General features: G+C 41.8%; 1 protein-coding gene across 5 annotated transcripts in view; it reads right to left on the bottom strand.

Annotated features, from left to right (window-relative positions):
* The window catches only part of SRPK2 (SRSF protein kinase 2), a 219,534-nt gene that overhangs the window by 40,674 nt on the left and 160,854 nt on the right, over window positions 1-18,006 (bottom strand). For all 5 annotated transcript variants that reach the window (XM_055130757.1, XM_055130734.1, XM_055130764.1 and 2 more), the window contains one exon: window positions 1,021-1,129. In XM_055130757.1, the coding sequence (XP_054986732.1) occupies window positions 1,021-1,129 (109 nt within the window). The remainder of the gene's footprint in view (window positions 1-1,020; window positions 1,130-18,006) is intronic.

The following is an 18,006-nucleotide window of genomic DNA, read 5'->3' on the forward strand; positions in this document are numbered from 1 at the left end:
AAAATTCGGAGCCAGAGAGATTGTCACAGCAGGTAGGGCCCTGGCCTTCCTGTGGCCAACTACGGTTCAAGTCCTGACACCTCAACCCCAACCACCACCAGGAGGAATCCCTGAGCATAGAAACAGGAGTAAGCTCTGAGCACAGCCAGGTATGGCCCAAACCCCCCAATCCCTGGGTCAAACAAATTCAGTAACAATAACATGAAACCATGCACTCTTCTCCGAGTGTGGGAATAAATACAGGGAGCCATTCTGAGAGAAATCAGTCAGAAGCAGAGGGACAGGATAGGCACGATTTCCTTCAGATGTGGAGTATAAAGAAGCATCTAGTGAGCGGATACCAACTAGTCTATGGCAACAGACAGAGAGACTCAACGTAAGGAGCTGAGTTTCCCAAGAGGGTAGATAGGAAGGGACAGTGACGCCTTGGCGGAGGGATGCTGACATGAAGGGCATGAGTGGGTGTGATGCTGGCATGCATGAAACTGTATTATTTAAATAATGATAGCTAAATAGAAAAAAATTAAAGTCAGAAACCATTAACCTAAAACTTCTCTACAATGTTTTATAGCTGTGCAATTTTTTGGTTTTGTTTTGGGGCAACAGTGAGCAATTCTCAGGGATAACTTCTGGAGCTAATCCAGGGATGAATCCCGGCAGTGCTTGGTTGACTGTGTGGGACACCAGGGATAGGACCCAAGTCAGTGGTATGCAACGCAAGTAAGTGTTTGACCACCTGGCTCTCTCTCGGGCCCTGAATGTATTATATTTTAACTATGGAGGAGGAACCAAAATGGAAATAAAAAGATATCAATGATAACCTCAGATGTGACAGGAGAGAAAGTTATCAGTGTTTTACAGTAAGGGGGCAGTAACTAAGCAGCTGGGGGAAAATGTCTACAGGGCTACGCGCAAGCACTCCACATGAATTAGGGGTGCCCTCAGTTGTAGCAGCTGTAAAAGACAAACCCTTGGCACAGACCCAGAGAACCCACAGCACAAGACACAAGGAAGACTTACTGCATATCCCAGCACAGCCACACAGTCGAGAAGTGTCCCCATCCGAGCTTCCTGATAACATGATACCGGCCATTAAACAAGTCTCCAATTTTCACTGGATGGTATCCACCTGTCATAAAAGAAAAAAAAAATATATATATATATATATATATATATAAAATGTCAACAGAAAGTCACCTCATCTCTTCCTTTCAAATAAAACATTTTTTCCTGCAATAACCTTTTTTTGAAAACCTTCTTTTTTAAAAAAAGAAGGCGGCCCAGGGGGCTAGAGCAATAGCACAGAGGGTAGGGCGTCTGCCTTGCATGCGGCCGACCCAGGTTCAATTCCCAGCAACCCATATGGTCGCTGAGCACTGCCAGGGGTAATTCCTGAGTGCAGAGCCAGGAGTAACCCCTGTGCATCGCCAGGTGTGACCCAAAAGAAAAAAAAAATTTAAAAGGCCTAGTAAGTCCAGAGAGACAACACAACAGGCAGGGCTCTTGGGTTCCACATGGCTAACCAGGGTGTGACTGCTGGCACTCCTGAGCCCGGCCCGCAGTGAGCCCTGAGAACAGAAGGCTGCTTCTATACCCTCCCCGACTCTGTAGGCCCATGCCTTCTTTTAAGATTTTTGGTCTGTGTTGGGTCACACCCAGTAAGTAGTGCTCAGGGGACCATGCAGAGCTCAGCCATCAGCAAAGCAAGCACCAAAATTCCTATTTCTCTGCCCCTAAGCATTTTTTCCTCAGCGAGCCAGTGTTCCAATACCTGTCCCTTTACCAGTGTAAATATCCCAACACCAATGTCCCCAGTTTCCCCAGCCCCCACCATCCTCCCCAATCTAAGGCAGACACTTCCCCCACCCCTTCCCTTTCTTCTTCGTTCTCCCTATCCCTGCCTCACCCCAGATTCTCTCAAGTTCAGTCAAACAAGCAGGCTACATATGTACAGTAACACACTTTTCCCAGAAAAGGTCACACAACTTGAAATTTTCCTAAAACAGTCTTTGTGACTTTGATTTCCTAATGCCTACTACTTTTTAGTGCAAGTACTATTGGGAGTGGGTTTTTGCTGACAAGAAGTGTGTAGGATAACACAGCTTCAGGTAGTTTAGGTTTATTGGGTTACTCCCTTTACAGTTCTCCTATTCCTCTTTGTTTATTTGTAGCTTCTTTCTTAGTGTTCTGTTGACTTATAAATAATGTTTTTCTCTTCTCCTTGAGTCCTTTGCATAGTTTATTCATAGCAAGTCCTTTTTGTATGGACACAGGAAGACTTAACAAATGTTATTCTTTTGTAACCTGGGAGTCATTTGACTCTACATGATATTTTCCTCCAGGGCATCTGTTCTCTTGACCTAAGCCTCAGCTGCCCTTACTTCCTAGCATCCCCAAGTGGGACAAGAAGGACCCTGGGTAAGCAGTGAGTTGTGTGCTACCCTGGCATCGAGATGGGCCTGGCCAAAGTGCCTAATGCTTAACTATAAGAGCTTGATCATGGACAAATGTTGTCATGATCCAAACAGTGATAACCAGATTTGGACCCTGCTAGGGTGAGGAATGATTAATCTGGCCTGAGTGCTGTGGTCTGAGCCTGTGGCAAGAAGTTGCCAGGAGAGCTGCCTTGCAAACCTCAATGTATCTCTTACTGTGTCCATGCAAAAATAACTAGTATTAAGACGTTAATGAGTGTTTGGAATGGGGAGAGGAGAAAAAACCCTTAAGAGGTATTTTGCCTACTGGCAGTCAGGAAGGGCTTTAAAAACGCCCTAGGTTATGTTCCCTTTAAGCCTGACAGGAAGGTTTAAAGGGAAGGAAGGGCTTTATTATGTTGATTTTGCTACCTGGCTGGGTATAACCTAGGGGCAAGGTGGACAGAGGAAAAAGGGAGGAGAGACACAAGAGAAGGTGGCAGCAATTGATCCAGAGAGAGGCCAGAGCTGGGAGTAAGGGAGATGAGAAAGATGAAAGACTGAATAACTAATCAGCAACTAGCTTGGTCCTTGGTCTTCCTTAGCCTTTCCTTGACCACCAGCCGTCCTGATCCAGTCCACACACTGTGGCTCCAGGGCACAGAACGCGGGCAGTGAGACAGAGCCGCCTGGAGAGCCCACGAGTGCACTTGCCCCATGGCTAGCCTTAGTTTTTTACAAAGTGCTCAGGGAGACTGCTACCCCGCTCCCCCCCACCCCCCAATACTGAGCTAATAGAGCAAATAATTCCTTGCAAGGGAAGTCCTGAGGATAGAGTCCCTGAAGTGCTGGGGACCATACAAGGGCATCCAGAGATCCTCCAACAGCCACACAGTGCTGGGGTGCAAATCTGAGTGGACGATATGCATCATGAGCCATGTGTTATCTCTCTGCTGCCAGGATGTTATGTTTTACTTTTAAATCTGCTCAGTATTTACTCTCAAGAAAGTCACTGATGTCTCGTGTCTATTAGTGAGAGGCTACCCGAAACTGAAGGATCTAAAGCACTGCATCTATACAGGCCATGTATGCCATCGGCCACAAGGGTAGGACTAAGCAATCCTTCAAGAAACAGGGTGAGGGCCAGAGCATTAGTAAGGCAGGAAAGGCTCTAGTCTGGAATGGACTGATTTGATCCCAGGCACCTCATATGGTGTCCCCCAAGCCACACCCAGGAGGGTTAAGCCCTGTGTGAAGCTAAGTGCAACCCAAAAACAAAAAAACAACTAAAGAAGAAAGACCAAATGACTATGAATATTAAAACAAGGTGGGAAAGGTTCCTGACCAAACACTGAGTTTCTAACATCTGATTCCCAATATTTCCTTCTCCCAACTTTTAATAGCAAAATTAACATAAGCATTTTTGGCAAAAGATATGAACTTAGGAACAAAATTAGTAATAAATATATTACACTATTACATGGATAAACTGGCCTTGCTCTATTTATGGTAGTGATATTTCACACTCTATACATATGTCACATTCTTTTAGTTTACACCTTAAATGTATACAAGCTTGCTTGGCAATGATATCTCAACACAACAGGAAGGGGAAAAAAAAACTTTAAAAAACATTGAGAGTGGACGGGGTGGCAAAGGTGACCAAAACTGAACTCAGTGCCTCACACTGCAAGTTAAGTATGGAACCAAACATTCTATCAGGGGTCGAGGTAGTACAGTAGGTGGGGCACTTCCCTTGCTTCTTTTCTTTGCAGACCACAAAAAACACCATCTGCTTATTTTTCCTTCTGACTTATTTTGCCGAGCATAACATTGTCTAGTATTATCCAGGTTGCAGTGAAATCAAAGTCTTCATCTTTTAACTAAGTTTTCCATTGTGTAATAAACCACACAATGGTTTATTACAACATCTTTGTTGTTGTTTGCTTGAGACACACCTGGATATGCTCAGGGCTGACTCCTGCCTCTGAGCCGTGGGGGGGGGGGGGGGGGGGGTGTTGGAAGGGAGGGGGTTGTGTGGCTAGGGGCTAAACCCAGGTCAAGAGGCTAGAACCATATCTGCTGTACTATCTCGCTGACCACGTACTTATTCATTTGTCCATATGTACCGGAATTGTTCCCAGATTTTAATTTTTGGAAACCCAGCTGCAATAACTATAGCCATGAATTTACCTTGTTAAATAGTGTGTGACTGGAACAGAAACCTAGGAGTGGAATTACAAGATTATAGAGGTCTATTTTTAATTGTCTGAATAATGTGTGCACTATTTTCTCCAAAGAGACTGAACCAGTCTGCATTCCCACAGCCAGTGAATGGGAGTAATTTTTCTTCCATGTGTCAGCAAACACTTGTTTCTGCCTTTCTGATATTCTTTTTTTAGTATGAAGTGCTATCTTATTTTCATTTTGATTTGCATTCTTCATGTGATTATTGGCCATCTGTATGTATCCTCTTATAGAAGTGTTTGTTGATATATTGTCCTTTATGAGATGGGGTGCCTGTATTTTTGATGTTTTGTGACTGCTTTCTGTATCGTGCTCTTTGGAATAGTATGGTGAGGAAATATTTCCTCCCATCCAGTAGGATGTTCTTTTGTTTTAGGGACAGGTTCTTATCAGTGTAGCAGCTTTTAAGTTTGATATTATTCAGTTTGGTTTTCTTTGACAATGTAAGTAAATCACTGAATATACCAGTAAAGAGTTATGGTGGAGTGTTTACCCAAAATTTCTGTACAGACTTTGTGGTCTCAGATCACATGTCTACGTCTTGATTCCATTTGAGTTCATTTTATGTATATGGTGAAACAGTTCTCAAAGGCTTTCCTTTCTCCATTCTAGGCTTTTGGCTCCTTTCTTTATTCATTTAAATATGTGAAAATCTGTCAGGACCTTTAAATCTATTTTATTCGTCTGAGTATTTGGTATTATTCTCCATGGGGGAAAAGGTGGGGTGGGAGCACAAAGGGGGGAGGCTTGGACGACACCTGCCAGTGCTCAGAGTTTACTCCTGGCTCTGTGTTTAGAATTCACTCTGAGAAGTGCTCAAAAGGCATACGTGGTACTGGACATGGAATCAGGGTAGGCCACAAGGCAAATGGTTTATACTATTTCTCTGGACCCCAGTTTTATTGGATATCAGTTTGTTCTATTGGGGGGAGGGGGAAGAGGGAAAGATGGCACCTGGCTGTGCTCGAGGGTCTGCTCCTGGCAGGATCTGGGATCATATGAAGTGCCAGGGATTGAACCAAGTCTTCTATGCACAAGTGCCCAACCCACTGCACTATTGCTCTAAACCACTAATATCCATTTTTCACCATACAACTTTATACTGTTCAATCACAAAAAATAACTACAAAAAGAAAAAGCAAAAACTCACTTTTCAAGTACAAAGGGCACTGTACATTAATAACCATGCTCCATGAAACAAAAACTAAACTAAAAGATATAGCAGGTATGCCAGAGGGAACACACAGGAAAGATAGGAAAGATAGAAGGAAAATTTTGTGTTTAAGAAAACTTTCCTTTGACAAAATAGAGCATGTTTCCTGATCAAGGGAGTTTTCAAAGTCCCAGATCTTTAATACAGGTGTGAACCCGTAATAAAATAAAGCGTGAGGCAAAATCTAGTCATAGATGTGCTTAAAACCAATGCCTCTCAGAGCTAGTCATCCTACACCACAAAATATTTAAGGATCAGGGATGAAAGCCATGGTGCAGCTGGTAGGTCACTTCCCTTGCACGACTCAGGTTCAATCTCTAGCCCCCTGAAACTGCATAGAGTGATCCCAAATAGAGTGAGGAGCAGGCCCTGAGCACTACCAAGTGTGGCCCCAAAACAAACTAAACAAACAAAAAGATAAGAAAAGAATTATAAAGAGATTTTGGTATTCCTAAAACAATGGACAGAACAAGAGGATTATGCAAAGTGGAGTAAATTCAAAGGAAGACAAGACAAGGATGATTTTACACCTATCTGAAATAGATACAGGTGATGAACTAAAGACTAAACAAAATGAAATCAGTGGGCATTGACAAGAGAAGTTATTAAGAGAAGAGGATAGGAGTGCAACAAAGAAAGAGTGAATGGGATTCGGGAAGGAGAGCTTTAATTTCTGCACTTGAAAAAGAAAAAAGAAAAAAAAAGGAAGAAATATTAAAAAGACTGGAGAGGTGGTAAATAGTTGTGAGGGTGAAAAGAGATAGTTCAGAAATTAAAGCACCTTGCATTGCACACAACTGATCTCATTTTATTTCATGAACTACATATTGTCCCTTGATTACCACCAGGATTAATCCCCGGGCACAACCCACCACAAAAAGTGGTATATGTGAACACTGGGATACCATGCAGCTGTATAAAAAAAATTCATTAGGTTTGAAACAACATGGATGAAGCTGAAGGGTATACTGCCTGGAGGTCAGAGAGAGAAGGAAAATATAAATCAGGTGGTCTCACTCTCCTTTAGAACACAGAAGAACAAAACAAGAGAATCTCCAGTATGGAATAATGACAAACCGAAACCCATAAATGTCAAAATCATAAATGTCATATCATAATGTCAATGACTCTAAACTACAATTTAAAAAAAGGTAAAGAAACAGTGATGTCCCTAATTTCTTACTATTTTGCAAAGTAGATGGTATTATTTCTACACTGCTGGAATGAGCGCAGTCTCGTAGACACTAAAAAGTAGGTTCAGGACTGGAAACTGCCTCTCCCTACAAAGCCTATTTTCTGTCCAGCAGTAAAATACATGCCCCATTTTTAACAACTAAAGACTGTTTCCAGGTCTCAGTGCACAGAGAATACTTGATAGTTTAATTAAAAGCTATTTACAATTAATTGTACATTGCCATTAACATTTAATTATGTATAAAGAAACTTCTGTCACGATTGTACATTTCAGACTGAATTCTCAATCAGCCTGTGTGTATGTGTGAGCAAAAATAGACGAGTACTATTTCCAGTATAATGACAGCTTAAGCACAGCAGTAACTGTGCTCAATGGGAGTTTGAAAGTTGAGCAAAGGAAATTACTAGTGTAGTCCGGCTCTCTCTGGAGCCCACAGACTAGCTAAGAATACAGTGCTCAAAAGAAGCCAAGTCAATAGGAGGGGTCAGAAAAGTTAATTCTAAAATACAAATTCAAACCTAAAAAAAAAATGTTAGTACATGCTTATCCTGATTTTTTACAAATTCACATGTCTAATTTTATATACTTTGATCATCTAGCAGAACAACATTACGTGAAACTCCAAAAGGCTCCACCACAAAAATACCCCATAAAGCAATCCAACATCATACCAGGCTAAAAAACCAACAAAGGAAACTCTACTGCATTTCTCTAGGGAAGCATAAAAGAGAATTCAAAACGAAAACAGTACAGGGCCTAAGGTGCCTTCTTTAATGCAGCCAAAACTGATTTCATCCCTGATGCCACACAAGTGTTCCCTGAGCACCAGGGGAGTGATCCCTTCGCAAAGATCCAGGCATACACTCTAAGCATCACTTAATGTGGCCAACAAAACAAGAAGAATTTACCATTGTACCCCAAAACATCAAATACCTAGGAATCAATTTTACATGCAAAGTCAAAGTCTGAAACACTAATGGGGCTGGAACAATAGTATTGTGAACAGAGTGTCTGCCTTCAACAAGGCTGATCAGAATTCAATTACTGGGAACACATATGATATCTCAACCCATCCATGATCCCCAAGCAAAGAGCCAGGAGTAAGCCCTTAGCACGGCTGGGTGTGTCCCTGCTCCAAAACAACATCTCAGACATTGAAAACTATGACACTATCAAAAGAAATACATTTCCCACCACCAATATCCCCAGTTGCCCTCCCACCACTCTCCTTCCCCAAGTCTGTCTTTCTCTCAAAACACACACACACCCACACCCACACACACACCAAAAAAAAAAAAAAAGGGGGTGGCAAACTACACCTATATCACAGATTAGAACAAACATGAAAATTTCAATACTACTCGAAGTATTGCAGAGATTCAATGGAATCCTTTTCAAAGTTCCAACAGCACTTTTCAAGGACATAAATATACTATTGAAATTTATAGGAAACCATAAAACTCTCATAATGGCCAAAACAAGTCTGAGAATGAGAAGCACAATTTTAAACCAAACTTTATAGTGATTAAATTTCAAAGTAAATTTCAAATTCATCTTCATAGTTATTAAACCAGTATCATAATGGAATGAAAGCAGACTTTCAGATCAACTTAACAGAACAGAAAGCTCAGAACAACAAATAAACAAACAAAGCTACTGGTTCATCAAGTGAGGCAAAAAAGGTCTATTCAACAAGTGGTGTTTGGGAAATGGGATAGCCAGTAGGAAAGAAAGTGAAGTTGGACTGAAGTCTTACACCATATACAAAAGTTAACTCAAAAATAGATCGAGGGGCCGGAGAGATAGCAAAGCGGGTTAGGGCGTTTGCCTTGCACGCGGCCGACCCGGGTTCGATCCCCGGCATCCCATATGGTCCCCCAAGCACCCTGAGCATCGCTGGGTGTGACCCAAAAAGCAAAAAAAAAAAAAAAAAAAAGATAGAAATTATTGATATCATACCAGAATCAATAAAATGTATAAAAGGAAACATAGGGAAAACTCTCAAATATATTAACATTAAGGGTTTCCATCTATGAACCAACTCCATTGGCCAAATAACTGGGATTATACCGAATTAAAAAAAATCAAAGACCAAAATAAAAATACATCCTATTGAAGAAGAACAAAAAGTTTACAACTTGAATATCTGATAATGGGAAAATGAAAAAATACATACAAAGCATTCATAAAGCTGAACAACAATAAAACAAACCACTCCAACAATAATTGGAGATGAACACTAACCTGAAGAAACCAAATGATCAATAAGCATATTAAAAGGTGATTATTATAACTTCCTACCAGGAAAATACAAATCAAATGACAAGGAGAGATCATCTACCAACACTGAAAGTGTCCTAAGTGAGTAATAAGACTGCAAACAACTGGTGATGGTAAAGATGTGGGCCCTCAACTCGCACAGTGTGTCATTTGGTTCAGCCTTTATGGAAAATGTCATAGAGACTGTAAAAAAAATAATTGTGATATACACACAATGCTCAGCTATAAGCTTAAATCTTGCTTTTAGCTACAACTCTAACATAGACCTAGAGGAGTCATGTCAAGCAAAATTAGTCATTGAAAGAATGATAAATACCAGGTGATCTCATTGGGCTAGAGAAGTACAGCAGGCAAGACAGCAGGCTATGCATGCAACCAACAGGCCAGGGCTGGGTCCTTCACACTCATTTGGATCCCAAAACACCGAGAGTGAGTGAACCCTGAATGCAAAGCCAAGAGGAAGCAAGGACAGGTATGGCCACCAAACAAAAAAAAAAAAGAAAAAACAAACAAACAAAAAAACCCTATCCAACAAGATGCTTCTTCACCCTGGAGATTTGCCCCCATTTCAACCTGTGATAAGTACTCTCAGCTTTTTCCCCTTTCTGGAAGAACCCCTGTTCTCGGTCTCCTACTATATTTCTCTTCAGTGAATTTCTCTAAATGAAACTAGTTTCCTTCAAAGACAAACAGAACAAAACCCAAATGGAGGCCATTACCTAAGACAAAAACCCTTTGGACTTTGAATCAAGAAATGAAGGTTCAAGCAGCAAGAAGAAGCAGCAGTCCAGAGCTGAGTCCTGAGCATCTATGGCAAGACTAGGGGGAGGCAGTCTTGGGCACTATGGTGGTGGTGGCAGGGCAATAATTTGGCAAGAAAAGTACTATTATAAAGTTGTGACTTTTAAAACAACAACAACAAAATATAAAAAAAACTCCCAAAGAAACCTTCAGGTGTATGAAATATTGAATAAGGCACATAAAATGTTAGAATACTGTAAGACTGAAGTCTATTCATGAAGTGCTTTTAAAAGAACTATCTCACAGTGGTTCAATAAAAAAGAAAAAAATTAAAAACAAAAAATAAAGCACAGGGGCTGGAGCGATAGCACAGCGGGTAGGGCCAGGTTTGAATCCCAGCATCCCACATGGTCCCCCAAGCACCGCCAGGAGTAATTCCTGAGTGCAGAGCCAGAAGTAACCCCTGTGCATTGCTGGGACCCAAAAAGCAAATAATAATAATAATAATAATAATAAATAAAAAATAAAGCACATAAAATAAAATATTAGCAATTCTTCAACAGTGTTTCCAAAAGCACTGCTATCAATAAATGGGAAAATAGATCACTACTATTGTATCCCTTCAATGATTCTGTATATCAAGTGCTGGGGCGAAGGTACAGTGGGTATGGTGCTTGCTTTGCACAGTGGCCGACCTGGTTCAATCTCCACCACCCCATTTGATCGCCTGAGAAACACACAAGAAAAATCCCTGAGTGCAGTGGTAGGATTAATCCCTGAGCATTGCAGGATGTGGTCCAAAAACCAAAACTAAACAAAAAGCCCAGGAGTTTCATTTCAGTTGGGGGGAGTGGGTGGGAGAGCAAAAGAGATGACTAAAAAGACTAGAGTACATGCTATGAATGTGGAAACTCAAGATCTGATCCCAAGTACTGCAATAGGAGTGACCTAAAGAATTTCTGGTGGGTCTTAAAATAAAACAAAAATGTAATTTGTACTGTACGTTTTGGGGATATGCACTGCAGTGCTCGGAAGACTATAGAGGTGCCAGAAACATAACCAGAGTTGGCTACATGCAAAGCAAGCACCTCATCCCCTGTACTGTCTCTCTGGCCCAATAATATAATATTTAACCAGTCTCTTCCTCATTCCCAAGGCGTGCAGTGAGAAGAAATGTCCAAGACAAATGTCCAAGTAGGTAGACACACACCTCAACAGAGAGAGGGCTGATAAAACAACAGCTAATGCAGATGTCATATGAAGATGACCATGGGCAACATGCAGACAGAATATCTAAAAAATGCCCTGCACCACCATACGAACTCTAGATCCCTCCCCAAATATGTAATAATGACAGGGTGTTCCAAATGTTACAAACAGAATCTAATTAAAGCCCATTCTAGACTCTTTGCAGTTATTGTGTCATGAAAAACAAGTAATACTTTATTAACACAGTTCCTACTGAGCGACACATGAGAGAAAAACCTCTAGAGAGTACTTGATCAAAAGCAGTATCAACAGGACGGAATAAACTGAATCAGGTTTTGAATGGTGATCTACAGGATGCTATAAACTGTCCTCTTTGCTATTATATTTTGGTATTTACTCAAAAGTTGCAATAATCGCGCCTCAGATAAACCTCAATGGCTAAGATACTGCCACTGCGCAAAGCGGTAACACAGTGGGTAGGGCATTTGCCTTGCACGCTTGCTCGCGGCGGCTGACCCAGGTTCGACTCCTGTCCCTCTCAGAGACCCCAGCAAGCTATCGAGAATCCTGCCTGCACGGCAGAGCCTGGCAAGCTACCCATGGTGTATCCGACATGCCAAAAACAGTAATAACAAATCTCACAATGGAGACGTTACTGGTACCGCTCCAGCAAATCAATGAACAACAGGACTACAGGGACAGTGACAGTGACTCAAAAGTTGAATACCCCTTTTCTCTACAACAATTCCAACATGAAAGAAGTATACAGCACAATGAGTAAACCAACAAAAAGTCTGAAATATAAAAATGCGATTTTAAATGCTAGGTGTTTTCTCAATGAAAGAGGAAAAGACATTGCCTGATTTAAAAATCATCTGTTGGGTCTGGAGCCATAGCACAGCGGGTAGGGCGTTTGCCTTGCACGCGGCCGACCCAGGTTCTAATCCCAGCATCCCATATGGTCCCCTGAGCACCGCCAGGGGTAATTCCTGAGTGAAGAGCCAGAAGTAACCCCAGTGCATCGCTGGGTGTGACCCAAAAACCAAAAATAAAATAATAAAATAAAAATAAAAAAATAAAAACCGTCTGTCAGCAACTGATTCATGAGAATCTATTATAACTGGTCTTTATAAATAAAAATATATAAGTTTTAGGTGCCATAATTTCTATTACAAAACAAAGAAAAATAAATTACTATTTTAAAATACTATCAAACTCTAAAATTTGACACATCTGAATTTTGAAAAATTTTATACATAGCATCTATTAAAATTTTTAAATCTAAGAAAACAATTATTTTCCTCCTTAGTAATTCAAATTCAATACACCCCAGTGGAAATATAAATCTCCAATATAGAAAAAAGTAGGGAGGGGGGCGTGGAGTGATAGGACAGCAGGTGGGGTGCTTGCCTTGCTCCTCCCCCAACATCCCATGATCCCCCAAACAGTCAGCAGTGAAGCCAGCACACAGAGCCAGGAGTAACCCTGAGCTTCCCCTGGTGTGGTGCAAAGCCCAAAAAACGAAAAATGAAACAGAACCAAGAGTATAAAAATATAAAGAAGCCTCTTACACAACAATTAAAGTATAATAAGACGGAAGGAGTAACGGGTCAAGATGTGACACCTGGAGCCAGATGGATGGCTCTAACCGTGCACATGTCCTGGCAGCTCAAATGCTCCCAGCACCACAAGGAGTGATCCATCAGCACAGGGCCAAAAATAAACTCTGAGCACTGCCAGATGTGAGCTCCCACCCGCGCCCCAAGGTGGTCCCCCTTTTCCCTTGCCATAACAGAACAGAGAGACAAACCAGCCTTCAGTGAGGGCGAACTTCTAGCTGTGCTTCCCTGCTACAATCCCCAATCAAGCTCTCAAAAGCAGTCAATCAGATACAATTGAGGGTAATTTAATCCTATTCTTATCAAAAATTCATGAATGAGAGCTCTTAGGAGAAACCTGAAAAAATAATATATTCAAGCAAACAAAAAACCCAACCAGGAAGATTCCAGTTAATGGCTTAAAAAAGGCAACAATCTGTCTTTATGCTAAGACAAATTTAATGAATGCAGAAACAGGACTGCAGGGAGACTAAAGTCCACAGGTTGAGATCCTGAAAGGTTCACATAGAGGCTAACAAATAATTTCGAGCACTTGCCTGCTGACCATTATACAAATGCAAAGACACTATTTTGAATCATGGTAGTGGTATTTACTAGCTGTGCTGCATAGAGCTTCTTATTTCTCTGCACACATGGCTGTATCTCGAGAATCCATCTCTGGACAGAGCTGACCTGGCATTATCCCAGACCCACCTGAAGGAATGTTAAAGATTAATGAGACACCATGAGAGGGTATCAGGGGTTTGTCTACAGCCATTTAAGATGACAAAATTGCTTCTTATATAATCAACCTCATTAGCATAGTAAAAAAAAAGTCTTTGGGACTCCACACATTAAGATGACATATAGCTGCCAAAATTACCCAGAGAAAACAAGCAATTAACCCATCACTTGACAAACAATTCACCTAATCATTAAAATCACCTGAAATGATAATCAAAGCTTCAACCTTCAAGTTAAATCCACTCCCCAATTAACGTACTCCTGGCTTCCATCTGGGTGCTTCCCCACCCCCACGCCCACCCACATGCTCCTGCATCTGTCCTAAATTGGCAGTCCTCTGTGGAAAGTCCTGAAGTGAAACAGATCCCTCCCCAGCCCCGGGCAAGCAGACACATGCTGTGGGGTAGCCAAGTGGTGTGGTTTCAGCAGCTCCAACCAGCAGCTTTGCCACTTTGCCACTTCCTGGAAGAATCTGATTCTGAATCAACCGTATTTCTTTTTTTTGTTTGTTTTTTGGGTCACACCTGGTGACGCACTGGGGTCATTCCTGGATCTGCACTCAGGAATTACTCCTGGCGGTGCTCAGGGGACCATATGGTATGCTGAGAATCGAACCCAGGTTGGCTGCGTGCAAGGCAAACGCCCTACCCGCTGTGCTATCACTCCAGCCCCAAGAATCAACCATATTTCTACACATGGGCCAAGGGGGGCAGAGAAAGAGAGTATGTGTGTGTGTTTCTGAGCCACACCTGGCAGTGCTCAGAGCTTAATCCCTGATCTCCCTCATACCTGGGATATAAATAAACTTTGGATGGGAATAACACTAGAAATGAAGACCAGGAGAACTGATCTTCAGCAGGAAGCTTGCCACTGGTGTGTGGCGGGGAAGGGGGGATGGGGATAAAGTAGGGACAGGAATTCTAGGACAATGGGGGAGGGGAAAATACATGCCACAATGACAGGCCAGAGGAAACTGCAGACACTGATGTGGACACAGGCAAAGGGTTTAGTGTTGAAACATGGTATGCCTGAAACTTAATAATGGGCAACTCTAAAATTCTGTAACTGGGACTCATCTCATTTTTTGTACTAAAAAAGAAAGTTATGAACAGCTATGAGCAGTAGCAAGAATACAACCGAAAGTGTGTTCACAACTAAAAATGCAGCACCACACCAAAGTGTACAAACTGATCCTGGAGCATTGATGCTGCTTCTGCAGCAACCACCAAAGGAAGGAAAGAGTTCGAACAAATAAAAAAATTAATATTTTAAAGTCCTTTAGTCAGGGCTGCATGGGGAGACAGACAAGAGTTCAGGGACACAGCTCCACTTTGCTCCTCAGCACAGCAAGACCTGAAGGCACCAGAGGCCTGAACAACACAGGATTCTCCAGACGCGCCATGGAGCTGTCAGAGATGGCAGGTGAGTTTTCACCAGGAGTGACACTGGGATCCCTGAACTTCTGCATACAGGCCAGGGAAATAGCACTGCAGGTAGGGGGCTCACCTGGTAAGTGGTCAACTCACGCTCAATCTCCACCACCAGGATATTGTGCCCCAAGGACCAGGAGAAGTGACAATTGCAAACAGAGCCAAGAGTGAGTGTTGAGCACATTAGCTTATGCTGTGCACTTCCCATCCCTCCCACTAGGTGGGTTGCAGATTAGGGGAGGTGTCTTAACCAAACACTTGTATTATGAAAGAAATATTAAGAAAAAAAAGGCATCCTACTTAATGGGGGATAAAAATAGCTGCTCACAATACATCTTTACAAAGGGCTAATAGTCAAGTTAATGAAGAACATACAAAACTTAACAACAACAAAAACCAATCACTTCAAGATATGGGTTAAACCAGTGAACCTATTCCTGGACCACCAGGGCCGCCTATCAACTCACACTTTACACCACCCATAACTCCAAGAGAACCACTCCACATCTGATGGGGTTTAAAGTAAGAGGCAACCAATCTTAGAGGGAAATATTTGTTACAGATATATATATATATGGACTGGAGCGATAACATAGCGGGTAGGGCCGTTTGCCTTGCACGAGGCCGATCTGGGTTCGATTCCTCCATCCCTCTCAGAGAGCTCGGCAAGCTACCGAGAGTATCCCACCCGCACGGCAGAGCCTGGCAAGCTGGCTGTGGCAAATTCGATATGCCAAAAACAGTAACAAATCTCACAATGGAGGCGTTACTGGTGCCCACTCCAGCAAATCGATGAATAATGAGATGACAGTACTATATATATGTAGAGATGCATATAAAAATATATATGCATATATAAGCAGACAAAGCTGGGGCTGGAGAGATGACACAGCAGTCAGGGCCCTTGTCCTCCACAGACAGAGCCGGGCTAAAGCCCCAGCACCTCATATGATCTCACGCCAGGCCAAGAGTGATTTATGGTAACAGATCCAGGAGTAACCACTAAGGACCGATGGGCGTGGCCACCAAACAAAAGCAAACAAAATAATAGAAAAAAATAATAATAAGGGCACTGAGCCATAAAGGACCTGGGAACAACAACCTTTTCATTAAAGAATCTGAGATTTTACAAGGTTTAAGCAGGGACAGACATCCAAGCAGAAGGAGGCAAAAACTTAAGACGCAAACTTGGTCATGAGTGATTGAAAACGGCAGCAACACTGACTGCAGCTTCGGTTTAACGACGGGGGATTCCAGGTAACTTTCCACACTCTGTCCTACAACAAGCCTCCACTTCCTGTGAGGAACAAACATTTCTCTCTCTCAAAGGGAGACACTGCGTGGTGCTCTCTATCGCTGATAAGGGTGCTCTGTTTTATGTGGCAGTGCTGGGGAGAGGTCAGAAGGGCAGAGTTTCTTTGGGAACAAGCTCGAAGGAAAAAAAAAAGGAATTGGTGAAATGAAAGAAGACAAATCAACTCAGTGGACTAAGAAAAACATATTCCTGGACTAGGAAAGTTACCATCCCTTTTGCCCCGTCCCAAAGAACTGATTCACAGCTACTTGACCGGGCTGAGCAACATCGAGGTTAAGGAGGGAAGACGCAGGGCATGCAGAAAGGAAGTGACTTGTCAAGTACACTAAGGATACCAGAAATTGCACTGAGAACAATGCACAGCCTCATTTCTTGACATGAAATCAGTTAAAAAAGAAACTTGAAGCTTGTGACATGTCAGTAGAAGTAGACATGATCAGACTGAATGCACGAATACAAATGTGCATGTAAATATGTATACACACACACATATATATACATATGTATACACACATTAAATAAGAAGTGTATGTAAATGTGTGAACCCAGTTCCGCGTTGAGAGACTCCAAAGCAGTGAATAGTATCTGATGTCCAAATCCTGCTTCCTAAATAATGTTCTCTAATATAAGAAATCAGAAGTCCTGTGCCAGGTGCTGATACCAGGCTGGAGCAAAAGGAAGAATAAGGCAAAATGAATCTAAAACATATAACCCTACTTCTCATTCAAAGAAATGACAATGACATTTCAAAGGACATAAAACTGCTCCCTGAGAGATGGATGGGAAAAAAGATCTGACACAGACAAAGGGAGTAAAAGGAAATAAATTTGCTGACAAAAGGTTTTTAATATAATTGCTTTTTGGATCACACCCAGCAATGCACAGGGGTCACACCTGGCTCTGCACTCAGGAATTACCCTTGTTGGTATTCAAGGGACAATATGGGATGCTGGGAATCGAACCCAGGTTGGCCATGTGCAAGGCAAACGCCCTACCCGCTGTGCTATCACTCCAGCCTTAATCTACATATTTTCAAAGTAACTCTCAACAAAATACCAACAACTGAAGGAAAAAGGATAATAAACTGGTAAACTGTAAAAATCTTTTTCCCCCCCCTTATCATGTGATAGGTCACAGCTGGTGAGGCTAGGGATCATTCCTGGTGGGGTTTAGGGACTATATATGTTGCAGGAATTGAATAAAGGTCAGCTGCATGCAAGGCTAATGTGCCTTACCTGCTATACAATACTTAATTGTATATATACACACACATTGTGTATATACAATACTTAATTCAACAAAAAGAAAACTTCTCAGAGAATCCTTTGGTATTCCAAATAAAGAAATATTTTCAAAAAAACTGGCTTACTATTTTCAAAATAGTCAAACAGGAAATCTAAGGTTAAGGAACTGTTCCATGTATTTGAAAAGTAGTTTCATATATTTGAAAAATATTTTCAAACATATGGAACAGGGCCAGAGCGGTAATATAGTGGCCGGCTGCCTGCTTCTTCACATGCAGTTGACCTGGATTTGAGTCAAACCAAGAAACACATATCAAAACGGAGAATGAAAAATATAATTTTACCTTCCAAATGATTCCTGTATGATTTTTTCCAA

This window comes from Sorex araneus, chromosome 1 (genome assembly GCF_027595985.1).
Source record: "Sorex araneus isolate mSorAra2 chromosome 1, mSorAra2.pri, whole genome shotgun sequence".
Lineage (NCBI taxonomy): Eukaryota > Metazoa > Chordata > Mammalia > Eulipotyphla > Soricidae > Sorex > Sorex araneus.